The sequence below is a fragment of the Peromyscus eremicus genome, chromosome 20, assembly GCF_949786415.1.
Source record: "Peromyscus eremicus chromosome 20, PerEre_H2_v1, whole genome shotgun sequence".
Lineage (NCBI taxonomy): Eukaryota > Metazoa > Chordata > Mammalia > Rodentia > Cricetidae > Peromyscus > Peromyscus eremicus.
In genome coordinates, this window is record NC_081436.1 from 59,613,235 (window position 1) to 59,632,472 (window position 19,238).

Consider the following 19,238-nt stretch of genomic DNA (forward strand, 5'->3'; position numbering starts at 1 on the left):
AACATGCTGCAGTTATTAGCTGTCTCAAATGGGTTTAACTCCAAGAGCTAAGCACTATCTCTGTTATAAACAGGAAATGCACTCATATCTGAATCCTTTGTTTTTAAGTAAGAAATACACAGTTCTTTATGTCATGGGAATTGATATAGAATCTAAATTCTTCTTTAAAGTAAGCAATATAAACATCTTGGTGACTAATGACTGGTGTTCAGGTTTCTACTCATCCAGTTGCTTGCTCTGAAAAAAAATGACTAAACCCTAAGAGGCTTTGGTTTCTTCATATGTAAAATGACTGTTAAATGTTAAGGACTCAGTGAATGGATGCTTGCAAGGCATTTCGGAGTTAGCTGGCACATGTCTGCCAAACCTTCAGAGTGGTTTTTATTCCAGAGCTTTAGCTACTGAATGAAAAGAGAACAGAAAGAAGAACCCACCAGATGGAGAGACCATAAATACAAGTGTTGTTTATGATACCACCATTTTATACAAGTGAACAAGCCCAGGCTTTCGAGAAATCGTCCAGTTAATGTCATGTCTAAATGCCACAGAGCTGGGGTCGGATCCCCAGGTCAACTGGAATTCATGCCATCTAGCTGAGTCTCACACCACTTTTCTCCTGGTTGACTGTCAGAACCACAGAAACATACAAAGTGGAACTGTTAACTCCTCTTAGTGTTTAGTTAGTGAGGTAGGGACCATTGACCCTCAGTATTTGTGAGGTGGGGACCATTAACCCTTCTTAGTATTTATTTAGTGAAGTGAGGACCATTAACCCCTCACAGTATTGAATTAATGATACTAGAAACAAAATATGTCAAAAGAAGCAATTCGTTGATTTAGGTGCCAGTGAAAGTTTTTATTGAAAGCCTTTGAGGTGTTAACCACTCTGTTGGCTGGTGTCTTAGCTAGCCAGCTGCTGGTGTATAGTTAGAGAAGTGATGTCTGTTACCCAGGTTTCTTTGTCTGGTATTTGCTCCCGGTAAGGATAGCTTTCTGTGAGACTCTCGGGAGGGACTGCGTATGCACTACTGCCACAGTAGAGAAGGCAGCGTGGGTGTGTGTGTGTGTGTGTGTGTGTGTGTGTGTGTGTGTGTGTGTGTGTGTATACGCGTGTTTGTACCTGTGGTGTTCAGTTCTTAAAGTGGGGGTGGGGTGGTAAGAACTGTTTTCTTTGGCTCGTTACTGATAACATGGAAGTTTAAGTGATGTGTTTGTTAAAATATTTTTGATAGCAGTATACCTGAATTAAGTTATCTGGTTCAACTGATGTGGGTCAGAAACAACCAAGGTAATAACAAAATGTTCGATTTTAACAGATTATCGGTTTTTTGACTTCTGGAAAGGACTATGTTCAAGTAAGAGCTAGTGTATGGGAACTTGGCAGTGTCAGTTTCGTATTTGAGGGTGTTATCAGTACTGATGCTGTGTTACAGCACTGATGCTTTCCTGAAACCCTGTTTTCAACACTAAGCAGTGTCACATTTCTGCTCACCTAGAATGATCAGGCATGAACAATATTTGTTCACTCGCCTTTCTGTTTTTTATACAGTGTGAATAACACTTTTAAAGAAATCTGAGCCAATATATAACAAATTCAGTTCTTGTTTGGATGTATAGAATACACCTGTCTAACCAGTTCCTGGGGTTTACAGTTGTACACACTCCTAGACCTATCAGAGTTTATATAGACATAACACATGTGTGTATGGAACATACTAACCTGCACACCAGGTGGTGGAGCTGGTGTGAGGTGTTTGGCCACCTAGTCTACAGTGCACAATATGCCACTTTTCTTCCTCAGCTTGTTCTTATTTACTGTCTGGGGAAAGATTTAGCATACCGTATGTCCGACATGAATGCGCAGTTGGGTTGCTCCTTGAAAGCCATCAGAAGCACGGCTGTAATGTGTAGACTGCAGTGTGCAGAAGCACAACCCACAGTACTGCTCCAGCTTTCACATGCCGTAGACCCCACCCTTGGACAAACATGGAGTGCTTATTGAACATGTTTCTTAGTTTGTTTCTTCTGCCTTTAAGTAAGTTGTGTGTTGTCAAGAAGTGGACAGGACCTTTCTAATGGTTCTAGCTCTCCATATGTATGATTTACATTGCTGGGCAAAAATAAATGGTGCTTATGTGGTGTTAACACACAGTGATTGAAGTAAGCACAGCAGGTTTGCTGGTGGGTTTAGTGTCTTCCACACCTGCTTTCACTCCCTCCGCTGTCTAACTGGGGGAGTAGAGGAGTTCCCTGCAGTGGAGCAGTATCGCTGTAGTCAACTGTGTGCTTTGCTTGATATGGTTTTATTCTACAGTAGTAATCTGTGTTTTACCCAGTTGGAAAGAGTGAATAGCTGTTCAGTGTTACGTGCCATAACATGGTTTCAGCTTAGGTGTCATGACACCTCTCATTTATTCATCTGTCAGTGGTTTGAGCATTTGCTCTTCTGGTCTAGGATCTGTTAAAAAAAAAAAAAAAAAGTGGGTTGCCAAATAAACAGACTCTCTTCTAGCACTTCTTAGTGAGGTGGGGATGTTGGGCAATGATCCCTAATCATGGAAGTGTAGTGTAGTGAGGTGGGGATATTGGGCAATGATCCCTAATCGTGGAAGTGTAGTGTAGTGAGGTGGGGATATTGGGCAATGATCCCTAATCGTGGAAGTGTAGTGTAGCATTCAAAAAAGGAAGGTTGTTAGTTACAGTATTGCAGTTTTCTCCATATTCTATCTGAAAGAATTCTGCTTTCACTTCCTAAGTTTTACTCAACCGGCTTCAAGAAAGAAGTGGGGATGTAGCTGAGTGGTAGAGCACTTGCCCTGCAAGTACAGGGTCCTGGATTCATCTCCAGCACCAATGTTGGGGAGGGTGATGTTTGATGGAAAATAATCTGTAATAAAATAAAAATGTCTCTTACACAATGAGTACCTGAAGGGACTCATTTGCTTTAATTTGAGGGAGCAGACACCTTAGTGCTTTTCACAAGTCACACTTGTTGGGTGGCGGTGGCACTTGGCAAGTTAGTTGTGTGCTTTTTTTTTTTTTTTTTTTTTTGAGACAGAGTTTCTCCGTGTCGTTTTAGTGCCTGTCCTGGCTCTCACGCTGTAGACCAGGCTGGCCTCGAACTCACAGAGATCCACCTGGCTCTGCCTCCTGAGTGCTGGGATTAAAGGCGTGTGCTACCCAGCTGTCCTTTTATTATTATTATTGTTATTATTATTATTTTTCTATTACCAGCTCGATACAGTACAAATTCTTATCCTAATAATGAAATGTTTCATTGAGGCTTGCCCAGTGATTGAGTAAAATCAAAACTTATTATAAGCCACAGTTATCCTAGGGTCCCCCCTGCTATGTAGCCTCCCTGGTTCTGTGGGTTGTAGTCTGGTTATCCTTTGCTTTATATCTAGTATCTACTTATGAGTGAGTACATACCATGTTTGTCCTTCTGGGTTTGGGTTACCTTATTCAGGATGGTATTTTCTAGTTCCATCCATTTGCCTGCAAATTTCATGCTGTCATTGTTTTTCTCTGCTGAGTAGTACTTAATTGTGTACTATAGAATTGTATTACATGAAATATATAGAATATACAAATTCATAGAGACAGAAAGATTAGACGATATCTCAAGATAGAGAAGAAAGGAATATAGAGCAATGATTTCCTAAGTACAGAATCTCTGTTTTGTGTGATGGAAAAACCCCACAAATGGACAGTAGTATCAGGACATAATATCATGAATGTAATAAATCAATACAATTAATGTAATTAATGTATATCATAAATATAGTTATTGAATGAATACTGCAAATGTAATCAATAAATATACATACCACAAATGTAATTAATATCATGAGTATAATTTTTAAAAATTAATTAAAAAATAAATAAATAAAAGAAGGGGGGGGAGTTACTTGTGTGCTTCTGTGAAAGTGTAGAAGTTGGTGACTTCCAGAGTGAGAGATGTTGTCCCTTCTCTTAAAACTATTAAAACCGGGAGAAAAAGTTGGAAGATACACAAGAGAGTGAAAGACGTTGGTGAAGTGGCGTAGTGTGGAACTCCCACGATGACAGTGGCTGATGGACTAGCTCTGAACAGGATGTCTTCAAGTCACCACCTTCCCTACAGTCCTGCTCGCTGCCTGCTGGTCTACAGCTGATGATTCCTTCTGGGGTTAGTCAGCTCTCTGGAGTTGTACTGGATTGTCATTTCCAAATGTTTTGTCTTACTCCTTTTTGGAGTAAAAATTGAGTTTCTGATAATTGAAAGTCATTCTGTATAGTCTTAAGAATGTGAAATTTTTCGACGAGTTTTACCTTGGAAATTAGTTTATTTATTATGTTTAATTTTAGGAAATGGTGCTCTTGCAGAACTTTCTGAAAATGTGCATATTTCCGGAGTGTCAACTGGTAAGTCTCCTTTTGTAATGTTTAAATTTCATGCATGACTTATATGGTAAATATTGAAAACCACCTGGTATCTTATGAAGTGATATTTGGCTATAAAAATTATTGCTGCTTTCGCAGCATGTAATAAAGAGGGAAGGAACTGGAACATGGAGAAATTCTCATAAGATAAAGTGATGTTGCATGCTTGAGGGTTGATTATACTTTTTCAAACAGACTGCATAATTATTTTCATGTGAAAGTTAAACCAAGAGAAAAGTCAACGTAAGTAGAATTAGATATTTTCTCTCCATGCAAACTTGTGTGAAATGAAATTAATTTTGAATGTTATCTCTAGAATTTACAGCCTTAGAAATGAAGTGTCTTGTTAGATGTTTTAGATTGGAGCAGTACTCCACAAAAACCTGTTTACTTGAGTGCACAGTTTGTTACGAAAACAATCCATTAGCATTCTTAGGTCTGTGGAACTCAGAAGTCAGTCAGAGAACCAGATTCTTCATCCACCTAAGCTACAGCTTTGTTATCAGAGGCCATGGTTCCACAGCTGTCCTTTGTGGATAACTTCCAGTTTGGTACTGTCTTTGCTCTGTTAACTGTAGTTACCAACATCAAAAACTATTTTTTCATGTATGGAAATAGTTTCTTACTACTAACAATTACTAATAATTCTTCATTTCCCTGCATTATTGATAAGATTTAGATAGTTAAAAGTTACACAGCAATATTTATCAGTCTGCTGAGTTTATATTATGAATTTTACAATTTTTTTGTTTTTTCTTCCATAAAGAAAAATTGGAAGTTTGTTGTTGGTTTTGTGTCCCTGACTTTGTATTCAGGAAGTTAGTGGACTTCCCATCCACTCTGGTTAGTCTGTGTGCTCAGTAGATGCACAAACACACTTGGTCCCTAGACGTCACAGTAGTCTTGTTCGTTTTCTCACTTTTTCATAGGCTTTTCATTGTGTGTTGACTTTATACCTAACTGAAAACAAAGACTTGTTTTAAATGTTCTCCTATTTACTGCTGTGTGAGTATGGCACACGTGAGGAGGTCAGCGACCAGCTTGGAGGAGTAGGCTCCCTTCCGTCTTCAGCTGCAGGTCGGAACCAAGAGCTTCTACCCACCACACTGTCTCTCCGGCCCAGCAAAAGCCAAGTTTAAAGATGATCTTGTCTCCCTTCCCCATTTTTAATAACAAGTGAGAATTGTGATTACATTCCCAATTCACAATAGGAAATAGTGTTGTTTACAAATATTTTTATTTCTACAACCAAAGGCTTGTTGTCTAATTCAGAATATTTATTTATTTATTTACTTATTTACTTACTTATTTATTTATTTATTTATTTATTTATTTATTTATTTTTGGTTTTTTGAGACAGGGTTTCTCTGTGTAGCTTTGCACCTTTCCTGGAACTCACTTTGTAGACCAGGCTAGCCTCGAACTCACAGAGATCCGCTGGGATTAAAGGTGTGCACCACCACCGCCCAGCCTAATTCAGAAGTTTTTCAAGACTATTATCTCAAGACTCCTTTCAAACGTTGGTTCTTTTAGGCTCCCGTAGCAATTTAAGTTAAGCAGATGATTTAAGTGACAGCAGTTTCCTCAAAGTTCTAGAAGCTGCAGTCCAAAGTTAGGCGCTAGTGGGTGGATTCCTGGGATAGCCCTCCTGCTGTTGGACTGGAGCATCTCCCTGTGGGCTCACTGACTCCTCAGGAGTGCTTAGAGGAAAAGACAATCTCTCTTCCTGTATGAGGACACTTACTACGGTACCGGAGTGACTTCTCAGCTGCTCCGTTCCAGTGGAAGACGTGAACACACAAACTGCAGCTCCTTTAGTGTCAGCTCCTCCAGCTTTGTGTCAGGACCCTCAGCTCTTAGTGTTACAAGTCCTTGATAGTGTTCTGTGACAGACTTTTCCTGGGTAGATGCAACACACATACAGTCTGCTCAGTCACCCCAGACAGTGAGCCCACAACAGACCAAAGTACAGATACCACCGAAGTCCAACTTGGTGAGCTGTTGGGGTTACTTACAGGGATATAAGTGAGGGGTCACTTACAGGAGCAAAAATGACTCAAAAACAGCTGCATCATCAAGGCCCACCCCAGCATGAGTGACAGCTCACAAAATCTGGGATCCTGGAGCACACGGCACAGCCTACAGGCAACACAAAGGTTGGAGGGTTTCCTTTCCAGGTGGTTCAGTTGGTCCAAACTGCTTCCAAGCAGCTGGACTGGTTCCTGTCTCCTTGATGTAGCTGATCCGCTCTCAGTCTTTGCAGACTGGCTCATCTGAGAGCTTTCTTACTTGTCTGAGAGCGTCCCTCAGCCATCCTTATTATTTACTTTCAGGAGGGGGTGCCTAGTAAATCTGGTCAGTTTCCGGAACTTCCTGAAGCTGTTTTGAGAGGTTCACCTTTTGTCTTAAAGAGCTTACCTACAGGATAGAATGTTATAACATGGGAGGAAACTGCTAGACAACAGATAGGCCTGGAAGTCCTCCAGTTGACTGGGTCTGGCCTCTCCTCTGCGGTCTTAGCTCTCTGCATTCCGCCCTGTTGCTCTTGGACTCTTGGACTACTGCCTCTGCTTGTGCCTCGGACTGGCAGTCATGGGAGCTGTGTCTTTGTAAACCAGCTCACCCCGCTCTCCCCTGATGAAGACCAGAGATAGATAATAAAACGGAAGGAGTCTGCGTTGGAGTGAAGCCTGCAGCACAGGGGAAGGACACAGGACGGAGGGAGGCTCTGGAGAGAGTCCGCATGCTGCTTATGCAGCCAGATATGCATTGCTGTGATTAATGGGGGACGTGCTCCTGGTGGACCTGCTGTGAGGGGGTCAGAGGTCGTGTGTAAGGTCATCTGAAGTAGCTATAGGCAGGGTCATTTAAGGTCTGTCATCGGAGCTGTCACAGCCAAGGCCATGACAACTGCAGGAATTCTGAGGCTATAATCAGTCCCCTTAGGCATCAGTGGTTGGTCTGAAGTCGCCACCTGTCATCATCATCTGCTGGGTCCAGCTTCCCTGGAGCTGTGGGAAGGTCATCAAAAGAGCATAAAGAACCATGGAGGAAGCAGCTGCCATGTCTTTGAACCTGGCAGGGCCGACCGTTCAGTGTGGTTGCCATCCTGATAAACCTTGAGGAGCAAAAGCAGTATTACCCACAACCCCACTGGACTCAGGAACCAGGGAGACAACAGCAATAGTTCTCAGGAGGCCTTTGCCATGTCTAGCTTGGGACAGCTGCCCGGTGTGAACTTCTTCAAAGTTAGCCCCCAGCCTACCCTTAGTGGGAGTTGGGGCCTTCTGGCCTGTCTCGTTATTGGGCTGGAAGCCACCTGCATTTAGTCTGTTACTCTTTTAAGACTGTCTCCAGGACACTGGCATGGTTCAGTAGGTAAATGCCCTTACCACCAGGTTCAGTCCCCAGATCCCACATGGTGCGGGCAGGGAACCAGCCCCTGCGTGTGTCCTTCCTCTGAATTCCACACAGGCTCTTGGGCTCATGTACCCCCCCAACCCCCGGACACAAAATGATAAATGTGAAAAAAATATTTAGAAATGATACTGTCCTCAAATATTGGGAGTGGGTCTTCAGCATGGGAATTCTAAGGCAGGGGAGGGGGGGCGATGAATTTAGTTCATAATAAGAACTTTGAAGAATTGGAGTCTTCTGAATAGAAATGGATGAGAAATGGATGGGGGGTGCAGAAGGGAGATGGAGGGTGGGACTGAGAGGACAGGAAGGAGGAGAAACAGCAGTCAGGTTGTAAACATAAATCAATAAAATATATACACTTGAAAAAAAAAGAATTGGAATCTTATTTTGTTAGCAGTTCTAAGGATAGAGCCAAGGCCTTGAGCATGGCAGGCGAGTGATCTTTCTACCAGTGAGCTCCACCTGGCTCTGTCTTACTACTGCTGTTGAGGTGGGTAGATGGAGCAGTTAAGACAGGGCCTCTGTAGCCCACACCAGCTTCCACCTAGCTGTGGCTAGGTGACTGACCCTGCATCCACCTTTCCAGTGCTGAGCTTAGGAGGCTGTTGTGTCTGCCACCGATCCCTTTTTTGTTGTTTTTGAGACAAAGTCTTACTGTGTAGCCAGGTTGTCCTAAAACTCCAATCCTCCTGCCTTAGTGAGGCTGGTATTGGAATCACCAGTTCACAGCACCATGCCCAATAAGAGTTTATGTGTGTGATCACTACTAGTATTTACTGTATTAGAAATTAAAGCTGAGAAGTTGCCTCAAAACTTATAAATTCAATTTAAAATAACAAGAATGAGTTTATTATAAGATTGAGTCTATAGCATAGTTTTATTAAAATATATTTTTCAAGAAAAGAAGTGTCAACCGTATCATTGTTTTATAATATTGTAAGGCCTTTATTGATGGATTTAAAGTAGCTGGGTTCTCAACATCTGTTTCTACATTCAGTCTTTCGCAACATGTTTTATTTAACACATGAAAATAATCTAATTGATATGTAACTAAAAGCATATAGGAGTATTTTAACAAACTTTTTCAGACAATTGTGAATATCCTTTGTTATAAAAATCCAACAAGTGGTAGTTTCTAAAAGGTTAGCTGCAGTTGGAATCTGAATTCTTGTGTGCGCTTTTTGTGCTCTGTGACAGTGCAGTATGGTTAGCTTTGGCCTCTGAGTGTATTTTCATGACTGTGTATGATTTTATAGCATGTCAGTCACTTAATACTGTTTGCTGAGTTGTACAGATTAATATGGAGTGTGAAAGCTGAAGAAATTTGGACATATCCAATATCAAATTGTAAATTTAATATCAATGCATCAGGACTGAATTATACTTACTTTTGTCTGTTTGCTTGAGATTAGGCTGCTGGACTCTTGCTTAGTATTGCCATTGCTCTTAGGAAATTCCTGTTTGAGAAACATTAGTATAAAGTCACACTTTAAAGGAGGAAAATATGTTCTCTCTCTAAGCCTTTCCCCACTTAGAATTTGAGACACGTGTAGACATACTTATTGTTTGCTAGGGCTGCTGTATCAAAGCACCACAGACTAAACAACATAATGTGTTTTCTCAGGAGCCTGGAGGCTCAAAGCCCACAATCAAGATGTGGCAAGAATAGTTCCTGCTGTGTTCTCGCTGTGGCTTTTAGATGCCATCTTACTGCATCCTGCCCTGGTGTCTGTTCTAATGTCTTCTGAAGTTACATCATAATATCCCACCCATGTGACCTCCTTTAAACTTAATTACCTCATCAAAAAGTCTCCCTGTAATTACAGTGACACTCTGAAGTACTGGTGTTAGGACTCTAATAAATGAATTTTGAGGACAATACAATTCATCCCATCACAATGTGTATTTTAATTATGTGGGTTTATATGTCAATAAAATACTCCATTTCAGAAGATAGCAAAATATTACTAATACAGAGTATTTTTTCTAAAGGTTAGTCTTATAAAAATCATTCTTCTATGAAGAACAGCATATAAGACCTATCCCTATTATACATTAAAGAGAATAAATGGATGTTTTCTCAGTCTTTGTCCAGTTAGGGAAACTATACATACATTGTTATCCCTTGTGTGAAGTGTTTCAGGCTTGGAGTGTTTGGGGACTGGAATGTTTATGTAGACATTCTGAAATTTATGTAGAGCATTAAAATGCTCCAAATCTATAATAGCAACAACAAAACTTTCAGATTTTAGAACAATCTGGATTTTATATTTAGAGGTTAGCAAAATACATGCTGTAAAGGTTTCTGAAATCCTTGCATCCAATAGAGTTAGGTCTTTTGGTGCGGGTCACAGACTGAGATGTCTCGCCTGAGCAGACTCTAATGTGAGCATGTCTTCCCTTGAAGAAGCAAAGCTCAGGCTTGTGTGGTGCTGCTTGTTCTGCACTCAGCCTTCACCTTAAGCCTTTCTACTCTGTTTGGTTCTGCAGCCCCCTGCTCCAGCTGTCCACACTGTAAAGTCTGCTGAAGATTTTTAATTAGGTTATACTTTGTCCAGTTAGTACACTTTGAAAATGAATTTTTTTAAAAAATATTTTTACCACAGGAAAAATCAGGACCATCCAAGGCAAATTGGGATGCATATTCACCTTATCTGTAATGACTTTGTTTTATTCTGCATATATTAAAGCACTGATCTGGACCTCGGGCCCAGTAATAGGGGGAGTAAGTGCCTTAGTTACTTTTCCATTACTTTATAAAATACCCTGTAAAAGGGAATTAAGAGAGAAGGTGTTTATTTTAGCTCACAGATCAAGGTGCAGTCCATCATGGCAGGGAAACCATGGCAGCCTACTGAAGGGTGAACACATGCTCAGCCGACTTCCTCCATTTACAGTGGAAGGTCCTCTGCCCAGGGAACAACCCCTCCCACAGTTCAGATTCTCTTCTCCCTTCAGTTAGTGTAATTCAGTAGTGTAGATCATCCCCTACAGGCGTGTCCAGAGCCTGTCTCCAGGTGATTATAGGTTTTGTCAAGTTACACTTAAGGCGAACCCTCAGAGTAGGTAATGGATCTCAAGAAACCTACTTCCTGGAAGAAGGGAGCATGTGCAAACTGCACCTGTGGCGTCTTAGTATAGTAAGTGCTAAGGTAAGTCATTAGCATATTGGGCCAGATAATAAATGTGCAAAAGGCCTAGAGATTGTGTCTAGGGAAGAGTGCATGACTTGGCTCCCATGGTGTACGGAGTGAGAATGGTAGGGCTGCTTACTTTGTTCACTCACGTCATCTGGAGGGACTTGCTGCTTTATGGTTGCTGATACAATTTGGGTCCCCAGGCTTGCAACATTGGGTTTCTAATAGACGATTCATTCTGTCATTTTCTTCCTCAAAACACTTACAAGAGATGTTTATTTGTCTTTTGCTCATTTTATGACTACGGGTTGGCATAAGAAATTAACTTATAAAGTCTAGTGACTGTGAATATGAAAAATATATTAAATATTTTATTTTTATATTTTTCTTTTAATTTAGACCTATTTATCTTTTTGCTTTTTCACTTTTTTAAAGTTTAATGAAACTGTAATTAATAAATAAATAGAATTTTTGAAAACCAACCTGATTTAGAAGCAATCAAAAGTAAGAAAAGAATAATCAAATATTAGTTATTTGAATCAGGTCAATATCATAAGTTAGAGTAATATTTAGTTTAAATTAAATACATCTTTAAAAATTAAATACATTTATTTAACTCGTACAAAGGGCTTGTTATAATCAACCTGTCTTAAAACATGTTCCATTCTATGGAGTAAAGAAGCTATATTTTGGCTATTCTTTTTTTTTTTTAAGATAATGAAAATCACCTATGGGCTGGAGAGATGCCTCAGGTTAAGAGGACTGGCTATTCTTCCAGAGATCCTGAGTTCAATTCCCAGGAATCACATGGTGGCTCACAACCATCTATAATAGGATCTAATGCCCTCTTCTGGCATGCATGTATACATGCAGAGCACTCATACATAAAATATAAATTAATTAAATGTTTAAAAAAAGAGAGAAAATCACCTATTATGCTTAGCCTCCTTGTATATTGCATTAAGGAGAGAAGTAAAAGCACTTCCCTTTGGGGCCATTTAACCAAGAACAAGTCCAAATTTTAATGCTCGGCTTTATCTTCTCTGTGTTCTCTCTCTGCTGTATGAGGCTGAATCTGTGCCTGCCCGAAGGATTGTAAATCTTGTGACTGTGTTCCTGTGTCTGTTCATGTGTCTATCTCTTGTGTCGCTTTGTCTGTCCCTAACAAAGGGCCCCCTTGGTATTTATTGAACAGCACAAAAAGCTGGGGAAGAATCCGTGAATCACATGGGGAAGGAATGAGGAATATTTTACAGAAATCTTTAATAGCATTACAAGGGACTAAGTCACTTACTTTAACTGATCCAGATAGCAAAATCATTGTTTATTAACCAGTATCCAAATGGTGCATTCAACATTTATGGTGGATACTCTCTTAGATGATCACTTTCAACCTTTGTGTTCGCTGCATTCAGCAGTGATAGACATGCATTGCTCTGGGCTGGGGCATGGAGGAGTACATCATTTAAGATTGCAGCTATGCGTTTGCTGTTAAAGCTGATTACATGGGAACTCTAAGGCAAGCAAGGTTGATTGCTGCATTATTCTCTTAAAAGCAATTTAAACAAGCAGGCTGAGTACACAGTAGGCTAGCAGTCATGCCTTAAGTGACCTCAAGATGTATTGATAACTCTAGCTGTGAAGTCCAGCAAAAGTTCCAGTCTCTTAAAATGTAAGAGATACTTTTGTCATGATGCATTGTCACAGTATATGTAATATTTGGTTTATTTCACTTGTACCTTTTCTGTGCATATCTTAAAAATTGTCTTTTCTCTTGAATTATAACTAATCTTAGCTTCTGCCCTTTCCATTTAAATTTTTATAGACTACTTGTTATTTTTATTCATGTTTATGTTCATTACTTTAATGCATAAAGTTCCCATCATGCAGGACTTACAGTTAATGTTGTGGAGCATACCACCAGCTTTGTCCAGTGATTTCCCCCTAGTGTGGATCACGCTGCAAAAGATACATGTATTATTAGTAATATATTTTTATGTGTGCATGTTTTTATTTCTAAGACTGTGCTCATAGTATAAAATTCCAGTAGAATTATTGTACCAAAGGGATTGCACCACTGGACACAGCTGTTTACAGCATATGTGAGCATTTACATGAGGTATGATCATCATTTCTTGCTTAATACTTTTCCTTGTGGTATTTCTATCAAGTCCTAGCCTTTACTTTCTCTACTCTTGTTTTTTTTAAAAAAAAAAAAGAAAGAAAAGAAAAAAGAAATTAATTGCTCTTTTTTTTGATTCATAGCCTAACAATGCAATGTTGTAAACAAAAAGTAAGATTGACTTCTCTTGATAAATTAGACAAAAACTGTGCTCGGGTTTTTGTTTTTGTTTTTTTTTTAATTCTGATCGTTAATTAGAACACATTTGGGGACTTAATCCTTTTACAACTGAAAGGGTTTTTTGTTTATTTTGTTTTGTTTTTCGTTTTATTTTAATGTTAAGACTGGCATGTCATATTCAATTCAACAATGAGACACCTCTATGTTCCTACCTTTTAATATCAATAATTGAATGCTCTAAATGAGGTTAGTTTATCTGGAGTCTTTTCTACATTTGATATGAAATCTTTTATCAGGTGGAGCGAACATATGAGAGCTAAGAAAAGAATATTGCTTCCCAAGTTCTTTAATCCTTGTTAGTATTGTTAGGTTTCAACCCTGGAACAAATGGCTAAAGGGACTATTGAACATATCAGAGCAGACCATGGCCTCCAGCTCCTCCCAGCTTCCCTCCTTCTCTCCCTGTGACAGGGCCCTCCTGGCTGGCATACCCTGCCCCTACCCTAAACTTCTCCAGCCCAGGGGCTGGGCTGCCCTTCCCCCAGCCACCTTACCCTCTATGTTCCAACCATTTTGGTTCCCTGCCCTTTTCACCTACTCTTTGGGCCTTCTGGCTGCTGCACCTTGTCCCCCTCTCCCCACATGGCTCAGGGTCATGTCCACTCTGGACTCTCCCAGATGTCCCTGCCTCTGCCCACGCTCTCCCACATATCTACAGTCAATCTTTTCTCCTCCAAACCTGGAAGCAATTATGTTCATTTCCTTTCTGTTTCTTTTTTTCATTGAAATATAGATTAACTAAGTGTGGACTTAAGTAGTTTGTTTTTGTTTTTGTTTTTTTAATTTTTTTATTTCAGGGCTGAGGACCAAACCCAGGGCCTTGTGCTTGCTAGGCAAGCGCTCTACCACTGAGCTAAATCCCCAACCCCGGACTTAAGTAGTTTTTAAACATTATTTTTTGTCAGAATTGATTCTTTCAAAATCATCCTCCCTTGTTACCTTCGTGGGTTTGCATTTTATAGCTGCCTATTCTGACACTTAGGTTCATCACACTGCTGATCCCAAAGCCGGTTACAACTGATGGTTTAGTTGTGGCCTTAAAAAAGAGGGGCCGGGGGTGTGGACTTAACTACTGTCTGAATTGCAGTTGACTCACACCTGAGTTAATAATGTCATGTACACAGCGTTACGGTAACGTGACATGTTTTTATTTTAAATATCATAATGTAGTATTTTACAGTTTCACTGAAGAACATTTAGTCTGATAAAATATTAATTCTAGAATTCTTAAGAGCTTGTAAGTAAGGAATCTAAAAGGAAATAAAACTTAAAGGGCAATTATTTGATAGTGCTATATAATTAATTTTGATATAGAAAGTTACAGGAATGAACAGTGGTCTTGTGTCTTTTCTGTGGGGTTTTAATAATATTTCACCATTTTTCAATCAAATACCTTGATCTTTTGCTGAAGCAACCAAAAAGGATTTCACTGTTTCATTTAACCAATGCCTTGTATCTATGTTTCAAATAAGATGTGAGACGTTACTATGTTCTAGTTGATAATGAATCCACTAAGATTTTTAAGATTAGAGAATATAAAAAAGAACTTAATAAGAACCCAGGAAACTCCTTCAGACAAAGACAGTGAGTGGGGATGCAAGATACTCGATTTTGGGGAAAGCAACACACATTAACACAGAATACTCTGAACTGCCCACCTTCCTAGAGCCTGTTCATGAAGTACTCCAGATGCCATAGTAGAGCACCCTGTGAGCTTTAGGGAGATAATGGAGATGCTGTCATTTTTATATCATATGCTGTATAACTTCATCTTGTTAATATTTTACTATATGATAATGTATTTTATTCTAATGTTATGTAATCATGTTTTATATGTCATCAACTATCTATTAAATATCTGCTTTAATAAGATTATAATGTGTTTTCACGTTACATTATCATATTGAACAGTGAGTAAACTCAGCATTAGAACAACTGGGTGAGTAACTAGACTATAGTGGAAGCATGTTGCGTTGTGAGAGTGTGTGATGCTGGATGATGGAAGTGGAGTACATCCAGATTAACAGGTCCAGTGCACTGAGTGGGCAAGACCCCTTGAAGCTATAAGACAAACACATTCACATATGTAATATTTTCTTTTCTACTCTGATGCTTTGAGAATAATTTTTCAAAGTGTGTTGCATATTAGTTATCTGTAATTTTGGTAAATCTTCTATGTAGCTACTGTACCAGCCAGTGCTTAGTGGGTACTTTAGTTTGGACATTTCCAAAAGGTCCATGCATTATATATTACAGTTGTGTAGCTTGGTCCTCCTGTGGGACTCGTAACAGTGAGAACTCTTTTACAGGCTTTTGGGACCCTACTCCCCATACTGGGTCGCCTTGCCCAGCCTTAATACATGGGGAGGTGCTTAGTCTTAATGCAACTCAATATACCATGTTTCGTTGATACTCATGGGAGACATGGCCTTTCCTAAACAGAAATGGAGAAGTGGATTGGGGGTGGGAACAAAGGGGGGTGGGGGAGGGACTGGGAGAGAGGAGGGAGGGGAACCTACGACCAGGATGTAAATAAATAAATAAATTTGTTTAAAAAAAAAAAAAGTCCATGTCTTAAAGGCTTAGGCCCCAAGACAGCGCTCTTGGGAGCTGGTGGAGCACTGGGGAGCTGCAGACAGTGGAGGCCTTGTGATCCACAGCCGCAGTCTGTCCTCCATGGTGATTGGAGGGCCCTGGTCCCTTCTTATCTTGTGCTCTGGCTTATCACGAGGCATCACAGGTTTCTACCATGTTATCTCAGCAAAAATCTAAAGTAGTGAAGCCAAGTCATGTGACCAAACTTCCAAAACTGTGAGCCAAAAGAATCTGTTCTTCTTTGTAAGTTGACTGTCTCTAGTACTTGGTTATTCTTGCACCAAACCAGCAGCAGGTGGGTGACTTGGACTTTTATCAGCTTGCTAACAGAGCCCAGGATAAATAAGGGAGCTTTTGATCTTCAGTCGCATGAACAGAAATATGATATCCAGAACAAAGGAGATTGTAGCTGGAAGTTTTCCTGTGTCCTGCCCAGTAGAGATGATAGTTTTATTCATTCCTTGTGGTGATATTTTGTTTGTGCATTAACAAATAAAGCTTGCCTAGAGATCAGAGTGCCGAGCTAGCCACTAGTTGACCATAGAGGCCAGGCAGTGGTAGCACACACCTTTAATCCCAGCACTTGGGAGGAGGAAGCCGGAAGTGATATGGTTGGGTGGGGATGTTTAAGGAGGGCGGAGACAGGAACTTGGCCCCTTTCAGGCTGAGGAGTTGTCGAGGTAAGAGGTGGCTGTGGCTTGTCTCTCTGATCTTTCAGCATTTACCCCAGTATCTGGCTCCGGGTTTTATTATTAAGACCAATTAGGATTTGCGATACAACGTCTCACTTTAGCACACTGACTATTAGATGCGTTTTGTTTATTACTCTTCAAAAAGGGCACAGTGACTTAGATATGAGCCTACAGTGTGTCATAGCTGATTGAGATGGTTTGGAAAATCATGAACTCTACGCCAGTTTGTTTGCCAAGTACTGCTTCCTGCCTCGTTTCTTCTAGGCTTCCCACAAGAGTCACCATAAGCTTCAGAAATTAATAGTTTTCCCCATTCAGGAAATAGGAATAATCACTTGCTCAGCATTTAATTCTCTAGTGTATAAATTAGAAAATGTAGGCACCATAACAAGAATTTTTATGCCCTTGCAGGGAAAAAAAATACCCTCGTGGCTTTAAAAGCTATATGAAAGGTTGGGTTGTCCCTGTTCGTCTTATCTTGTGCTTCGCCAGCAATTTCAGAATTATTCCTAGTGCTTAGAAGCTTCCTAGGGAAGGTTAATTTCTTACAGTGTAACTAAATTCAGCTTCACTCTTTCCTCATAGCATAGTTTGCTGTATTTCCAGAGTTCCTCTTCAATATTTTGTACCTCTTCTGACTTTATTGGGTATTTTATTTTACCACCATGTAACATTTTCTCATTATTTGTCATGAACATTAGTGATCTTCAAGAAATCATGCAATTACCTACTTTGATTAGATCTAATGTCCAAGTGAAATAATTTGATTCTTGAGGAATGCCACGTAGAGTAACAGGAGTAATTCTGTTGATATATCCATCCTTCTATATCTGCACTAATGCAGGAGAATATTCATGTGAGCTATAAACACTGGATGCAGGGTTTCTAATAACTGGTGTGAGTAATGAGAGCCGTGTAGGAATGACAGATTACTGTATTTCCCCACTTGTGCTCATTCTTCCCTTTAAAATTGCAGTAAGATTTCCCCATTTTAGACTAGTAAATAATGCTGTTAGAATGCTAGTGATCCTCTCCATTGAAGGAAGTGTTTGGTTGTCTGTGGGGGAGGGCCGTTGAACCCCAGGGCCTTCTGAACCATTCACAACAGCTCTGCAATGAGAGACACTCTCGGTGCTTCTGATTGCCCTTTGAAAAGATTTCTGTTTTATTTTAAATTAGGTGCCTTTGTGTGGAGATATGTGTGTGTATGAGTGTAGGTTCCCATGGCCAGAGGTGTCCACTCCTCTGGAGCGGGAGTCACAGGCAGCTGTGAGCCATGGGTACTAGGAACTGAACTTGGGCGCTCTACAAGAAAAGGAAGAACTCTCAATTGTAGCCCTCTAGTCCCAAGCTGCCTCCTGACGTCGTATAGAGAATACAAGAGTGATTTCTGGAGTGCTTCTTAGGGAGTCTAACTCATGCCCAGCCTCTTCCCTTCCCTTCCGACTGTCCATCCTCAGTGTTGACAGTTCTCTTAGGACAGAGCTCTGCTACGGTGCCACGTGATCAGAAACTCACTTTAGGACTCTGGACAGCAGAGCCTCAAGTGAAGATACTAAGTGTGTACGGCCAAGTGAGAAGGTAGAAGAACTGCAATGGAGACACGCTCTTTGTGTCCAGGAGCTTTTGTATTCCCAGTTCCAGTTGCAGACCATCCTTCCTCCTCACAGAGGACCATCCTCCCTCCTCACATGACATCTCACAGAGGACCATCCTCCTCCTCACATGACATCTCACAGAGGGCCATCCTCATCCTCACATGGCATCTCACAGAAGGCCATCCTCATTCTCACATGGCATCTCACAGAGAACCATCCTCCTCCTCACATGGCATCTCACAGAGGGTCATCCTCATTCTCACATGGCATCTCACAGAGGACCATCCTCATTCTCACATGACATCTCACAGAGGGCCATCCTCCCCCTCACATGACATCTCACAGAGGACCATCCTCCTCCTCACATGGCATCTCACAGAGGGCCATCCTCCCCCTCACATGGCATCTCACAGAGGGCCTCTCCAATGCCATGCAGATTCCCACGCGCTCGCTCGTCAGCCCTGTGTTCTCAGTGGCCCATAGGATTAGCATGTTTGCTCTCCAGACTCACTCTCCATCCTCTCTTCCTGTCTGGGAGAATGCTTCATTCTCCCAGCCTTAGCTGCTGTCTCCTTGTTTCTCTTCAAAAGAATGTTTTCTTCTTTTGTTGTTATTGTTATTTTAAGAATCTAGAAGACTTCCTCAGCTTCCTTATGGCTATTCTACTCCATGCCGCCAGCATCTCACCCATGGGTACCTGCATGTACATTCTCTTCATCATCAAATGTAGAGTCTCGAGTACTGTTTTAGTCAGCTTTCTCTGACTGTGTTAATCATCTCACAGGTAGAAACATTACTTGGGCTCATAGTTTTAAGGTTTCATTTGATAGTCACTTGGACCTGTTGAGTTGGGCCTGTGGCAAGACAGCATTTCACAGTAGAGGAATCTGCTCGCCCCATGGCTGCCAGGATGAGGACCAGAAGGGATGGCCTGCAGGCAGAGTGTCTCCTCCCTTCCTAAAGACCCCCAGCTTCCCAATGGTGCCACAGGCTGAGCCTTGGAAGGGTA

The 19,238-nt window shown here is 40.8% G+C and overlaps 1 protein-coding gene across 1 annotated transcript in view; it reads left to right on the forward strand.

Annotated features, from left to right (window-relative positions):
* The window catches only part of Lrp12 (LDL receptor related protein 12), a 73,128-nt gene that overhangs the window by 33,699 nt on the left and 20,191 nt on the right, over positions 1-19,238 (forward strand). The window contains exon 2 of the mRNA XM_059247206.1: positions 4,351-4,407. Coding sequence (XP_059103189.1) covers positions 4,351-4,407 — 57 coding nt within the window. The remainder of the gene's footprint in view (positions 1-4,350; positions 4,408-19,238) is intronic.